A 6,154-nucleotide genomic window follows, 5' to 3' on the forward strand; every position below is an offset into this window, starting at 1 on the left:
ATCTGCTTCTCAGCCCTTCTGTGACACCGTCCATTTCTGAAATCTTGTTGTTTATCTTTTGGATTTCTAATTGTTGTCTTTATAATTTCTAGTTGTGAATTTATTTTGGCATTTTATTCCTGCATTTTTTTCCTGAATTCTTCCAGTTTTTTGTCTGTATTTTCCATGATTTTGTCTATTTTTTCCTCATTTTTGTCTGCTTTTTGCTTCAGCTCGTGGAGAATTCTGAGTATTAGAGATTTGAGTTCCCTATCAGGTAGTTCTAGTGCGTTTTCTTCCACTGGAAAGTCATCTGGTGTTTTATTTTGGATGCCTACTGGAACCATCCTGTCCTGTTTTTGTAAATGTTTTGGTATTGTCTGCTGTCTTTGGGGCATTGAGTAGTTATTTTTCTTGTTTATTGATTGTAGATTTGTTTGTTTCATCCTTTTTTGTTTTATTTGGCTATGTCGGAGCAGGCAGGTTATGTGTTCTTTGTTGTTTGCTCATCTGTGGGCACGATACTGTTCACCTCCTTCTCCAATTGGCAGGGTCAGTTGCTCAGATATGGTACCGAAGGGCAGGTGTAGCTGAAGAGGAGTTACTGGGACGGGTTGTTTGTGGCACTTACTACAGCTACCACGGCGGGTCGGTAATCACTGCAGGGCAGGTTGCAGTAGGCCATGCCTGTGCTGCTTGGTGGTGTGATGTTAAGCGCACGGTGCAGATAGGCAGGATGCAGTGGGGAAATTGTTATATGTGGAGCTAAGATGGATACAGGAGAGAGGACAGAGGAACAGGAGCCAGAAACATACAGACAACCAAAAAAGAGTGCTAGGGGAGCTTGCTGTTAGATTTGATAGATGAGAGACTATGAAATGGAGAGAAACATAAAGGGGAAGAAGACAGAAAAGGAAAAAAAAAAAGAAAACAATGAATAAATAAAAATCAGAAAGGAAAAAGAACAGCAAAGTTCCCAGGGATCCCACAGGTGCAGCTATGAGGTCTGGGGAGGTTGTTCTCAGGTGTTGCAGTACAGCCTGGCTAGAAGGCATAGAGGTATTCAGTGCCAGGTATTCAGGGAGCAGAAAGAGAAGAGAGGTATAGAGAGACAAGAAACTGAATAATGAAGAAAGGGAAAAAGGGGGGAAAGAAAAAAAGAAAAAAAAACAAGAAAAACCCCTCCAAAAAAGCAAACCCCACGAAAAAAGAAATGCCCTCAGGGATCCTCTGCACATCTGCACAAGCCGAGGGGGTAGGCTCCAAGCTACGCAGCACCGCCCGGCCAGAACGGGATCCCATCTCAAGAAAAGGAAAAACTAACAAACAACCCAAAAAAATCAAACCAACAAAAGCCCCAAGATTCCACTAGTTCGGCAGCTGAGACCGGGAAGCAGCTCCACACTGGAATGGAGCTCCTCAGCCCCTCAGGAAGAAGCGAAGATGGCGCACGGAGCCAGGTATTTGAGTGAAAGGAGGGGATGGTGGTGAGAGGTAAGGAAGAAATCAAAAGAAGTGAAGTAAAAGCAACAAATGGCACTCAGTGAGCCACCGAGTGCGGGCGGTTGGAATCCAAGCGGCTGGTGCTTCCCAGACAAGAGACTGTGGCCGCGGGAAGCAGAGGAAGCCAGGTGGTGCTGAAAGAAGGGTGTGGGGTGGGAAAGCATATATTGCAAATTCCTGGAGCTCCGCAGCCCCTCAGGAAGAAGCAGAGATGGCGCGCAGAGAGCCAGGTATTTGAGCGAAAGGAGGGGGAGGTGGTGAGAGGTAAGGAAGAAATCAAAAGAAGCAGGAAAAAAGCAATACCAGCAGCCAACAAATGGCACTCAGAGAGCCGGCCAGAATGGATGGGTGGAATCCAAGCAGCCAGTGCTTCCTGGACAAGAGACTGTGGCCGCGGGAAGCCAGAGGAGGCTGAGGAAGGGTGGGGGTGGGAAAGCGTATATTGCAAATTACCAGTTGTTCTGTCTTCCGCTGGAAGCTCTGTGAAGCTGCTTTCTCATACCCCTTATTTGCTGGTCTTTGATAGGAGTCCAAGATGGTGGATCCGCACTGCGTTAGTGATAGGGGACCTCTGCAAGAATCTCTCCTCGCTGTCCGTTCTCTGTCAGTTTTCTCAGTCCACTGGTGCTTGGCTGAGTTCTTTATCTCTTCATTTGATGTTTTAGGGTTTCAGGATTGCTGTTTTATCTGTTCGGCTTAGTTTTTCAATCTTTGCTGTGGAGGGACGGCATGGTGCTTCTGCCTAGAGTGCCATGTTGCCGGAAGTCTGTCTTATGTCTTTTTAAAAAAATTATGTGTCAATTGGTTACAGCTTAACTTGTAAATAAAACCGTAAACTATTAGATATCTGCCTTTTATTTTTGATATTTGAACCATCTTTGATTAGTAATTCATAATTTATAATAGATGTAGGTTCTTTTCCCAGTTCTTTGAAAGTTAAAAATCTTAATCTCCAGCCTGGTCTTATTGTATGATTTTAAGTGGAGTGTGAAAGCAGAAGCTGATGTGAGGGAGGCTGCACAGGCCTCTCTTTGAAATAATGATACCTGGGGGAAGATGGGAGATGATTTGTACTGCAAAGCTGTCAGGTCTAATAAGAAAGTGGAAGAGGTGTGAACCATTGTGCTCATTTTCCTTTAAGATGGGAGTTACAAACTCACAACCCACACGGCTGCTTGAATGGGTGAAGTGGGCCGGATGGAAGAATGTGGGAGGGAAATGAAGCCACATGCCCACGTAAGGGGCGGGGAGGGGGAGCGTCCGTTGTTGCGGTGCTGGCAATGTAGGCCTGTCGTCACTGGAGATGCCAGACTTGTATGTAAAATTTCTTAAAATGGCAGTAGCTAATTCAGGTTTAAGAAAAACTCAGTATGGGCCAAAGAGAGCCTCTGTACAAGTCACATAGCCTGTGTACCAGTTTGTGGGGTTTGCATTTAAGGGTTCTCTGGGAATATTTAAGCTTTGGGATAAGTCATCATTCTGGGTAATTTAGGAAAATGAAGCAATTTATTAACTACTGTTTTCAAATACTTTTTATTTTTTACGTTTGCATTTTAGTGTGGGACTATAATACCGGCAGAGTGGGAGCACCATTAGTTTGCTGTGAAATCAAGTTAAAGAACTGGGAAGAAGGTAATAATGATTTTAACCCCAAGACACTAATTTGTATAGTATTAAACTTTGAAATCTAGAGTTATGCATCATTTCCTTCCTTCTCTTTGTTCAGAATGTTAAATCACCCACAGGTACTTATTCTTGTCCTTTATTGTAGAGATGTTTTATCTAGGGCTATATGAATGCATTTATTTTGCTTTTTTCAAAGGTAGTTTGAAAGAATTAATGTTTTCATTTTATTACAAAAATGGAAGTAAGAATTAGGGAAAAAACAAAATGTCCTAAATGAATAATGGCAATAAATTATTTTTTTAGAAGCAGAATCATAAAATTTATTCTATGTAACTGAGAATTTTGACGTTTTCCTTTTTCTTTCTCATGGGGATTTCAACCCAGAATTGTCAGAAGAGAATTCACTAAAATTCCATAAAAGCCTGTTGCTTTACCATTTAAATATACACCACTTTTTAAAAAATTTATTGGCTCCTGTTCTTAGCGTGTACAAATTACGGGATATATTTTCTTGTACACAAAGTAAAGATAAAGATGTTAAGGCTTGTATATCATTTTTCAGCTGACTTTTAGCAGAATTAGTGAACAATGTTCAACATATTTTAGCTTTGAGTCATTCTGAAGTTATCTGTAAAGAGTAAATCTTCTAAATATGTAAGAGTTTGATTTTATACAGAGATTTATATTTCTCCTATTTACATGCATGACTTAATACTTGTATCAATTAGTGTAATATCTAAAAATTGCTACAGAGTCTTTTCAAAAAATTGCTTGTGTAGTATTTGTAATTACACTATAGATGGAGGATGTTAGATGTTTTAGTGTAATTTTTTTTTCTTGGAGTGGTGCTTTTTATACTTATTGTTAAGTGATTGAAATTTTGTACCTTTGTAAGCTTTGTTCATTCAGCGTGTCTGCCTTGCTTCCCTTTGGGGAATTCTATTTGTATTAAAATAAGATGTTCTTCTTTAGAAATGGATAGCTTCAAATTTTCAGATGTTGTGTATAGGGATGAAAATACTGAATTAACTCTAAATTATTTTATGTGGTTTAGGTGGATACTTTAATACTGATAAACCACACCCAAGGGGTGAAATTCTTATTGGTGGCCAAAATGTGACAATGGGATACTACAAAAATGAAGCGAAAACAAAAATCGATTTCTTTGAAGATGAAAACGGACAGAGATGGCTCTGTACTGGAGATATTGGAGAGTTTGACCCTGATGGTTGTTTAAAGATTATTGGTGAGCCAGCTAGTACTGTTTTGAATGTAAATGTTTCTGAAACGGTTTTATAAAGTTGATACTATATATAGAGAGAAGCTGTTTAATAATGTAAAACTATATGTAATGTTGGTATGGGCTATCTATCATCTCTGGATATACAAATTTTTAATAGGGACTGTATGGCATTTATAAGGCTTGACCATATTATGAGGTCTCAAAAATGGTCCATCAGCACTGGTGTTTTTAATTACTGTTGTTGTTGGGTGCTGTCATGTTGATTTTAGATAGTTCTTAAAGAGTTAAATTCTTTCCTGCCCATGTCGGGATTATTCATTTTGTGGAACGACCTGGTTATTGGGCCAGGTCTTCGCATGTCTGAACTGGGGCCTTTCTGTGAGACCGGCCTATCAGCTTAAGCACTGTCACCTGTAGGGGGCGAAAAAATACCTCCCCCTGCTTCTCCCCTTAGGTTCTTTTCTCATTTAACGGCATTTCAGTCGCAAAACCCAAACTCAGTGCCGTCGAGTTGATTGCAAGTCATAGCAACCCTATAGGACAGAGTCCAACTGCTGCATAGGGTTTCCAAGGAGCAGCTGGTGGATTTGAACTGCCGGCCTTTTGGTTAGAAGCTGAGAGCTCTTAAGCACTGTGCCACCAGGGGATGAGAGAGCCATCTCTTCTGTCAGCTCCCCATATCTAATCCATCTCCTCCTGATTGATGGTATAAAATAGGCCTCAAAATCTCTTTTCTTTCTCTGGCCCTGTTACTGTGATTGTAGGTCTGGCCTTCAGCTCTGTCACCTAGACTGTTGCAGTACATTCCTCCCTGTTGCCATGCTTGCCCCACTTCAACATACCTTGTCGTTGCCACGTGTGGATACTAAACACTGATCTCACCAGGACATTTTCTTGGCGAAAAGCCTTTTAGTGGCTCCTAGAAGTTCAGTTCAGAGTGCCTCCATTATATGACCCTTGTTCACCTCTCCACCTTCACCTCCAGCTGTTTTCCATCCTCCTTCTTCATGCTTCATGTATTTCAAGTTGACACACTTCTAGACCTCTGCCAGTGTCGTTCCACTTGGTTGTCTACCTCTCACTCTTAAGACTCAGCTCAAACCTCACTCCTAGGAAGTCTTTCTGAATCCATAGGTTAGAGAGTCTTAACACTTGGTGCTATTGAAATAATAGGTTTTTGCATCATGCAGCTCTTCAGATAAAATATGAGCCTTCAAATGGCATTGAGTATTGTATTCATTTGACTGTTATATTAATGTATATGAAGCAGAGCATACCTGAAGCCCTGATGATGTGGTCTGTTTAAGTGGAAGCAATTGTTTTTCTTTAAAAGAGAATGTATTTGATAGTACAAAACTTAGGGTCTAGTTTTATTCTGTACATTTAATTTTGTCATAACCATTATAATGAACTTAATTTGGTAACATATTATTTAGGGAATGGCCAATATTTGTATGTATTGAAGGTATTATTTGTTCGTCTTGCCCCCCCCCCCCCACTTTTGTTTGCTTTCCACAGATCGTAAAAAGGACCTTGTGAAACTTCAGGCAGGAGAGTATGTTTCTCTTGGGAAAGTAGAAGCAGCTTTGAAGAATCTCCCACTAATAGATAACATTTGTGCATATGCAAACAGGTAAGCAAGTGGAATTCATGCTACTTGTGCTAAAACAGAAGAGCCCTGGTGGTGCAGTGGTTAAAGCACTCGGCTGCCAACCAAAAAAGGTTGGCGGTTCAAACCCAGACAGCCACTGTGTGGGAGAAAGACGTGGCAGTCTGCTTCCGTAAGATTACAGCCTTAGGAAC

At 40.9% G+C, this 6,154-nt stretch overlaps 1 protein-coding gene across 9 annotated transcripts in view; it reads left to right on the plus strand.

Moving 5' to 3' along the window:
- The window catches only part of ACSL3 (acyl-CoA synthetase long chain family member 3), a 74,093-nt gene that overhangs the window by 61,428 nt on the left and 6,511 nt on the right, over positions 1–6,154 (plus strand). For all 9 annotated transcript variants that reach the window (XM_023731340.1, XM_023731342.1, XM_023731338.1 and 6 more), the window contains 3 exons: positions 3,040–3,114; positions 4,163–4,354; positions 5,870–5,984. In XM_023731340.1, the coding sequence (XP_023587108.1) occupies positions 3,040–3,114; positions 4,163–4,354; positions 5,870–5,984 (382 nt within the window). The remainder of the gene's footprint in view (positions 1–3,039; positions 3,115–4,162; positions 4,355–5,869; positions 5,985–6,154) is intronic.

Source organism: Trichechus manatus, unplaced genomic scaffold (assembly GCF_000243295.1).
Source record: "Trichechus manatus latirostris isolate Lorelei unplaced genomic scaffold, TriManLat1.0 scaffold00041, whole genome shotgun sequence".
In the NCBI taxonomy this organism is placed as follows: Eukaryota; Metazoa; Chordata; class Mammalia; order Sirenia; family Trichechidae; genus Trichechus; species Trichechus manatus.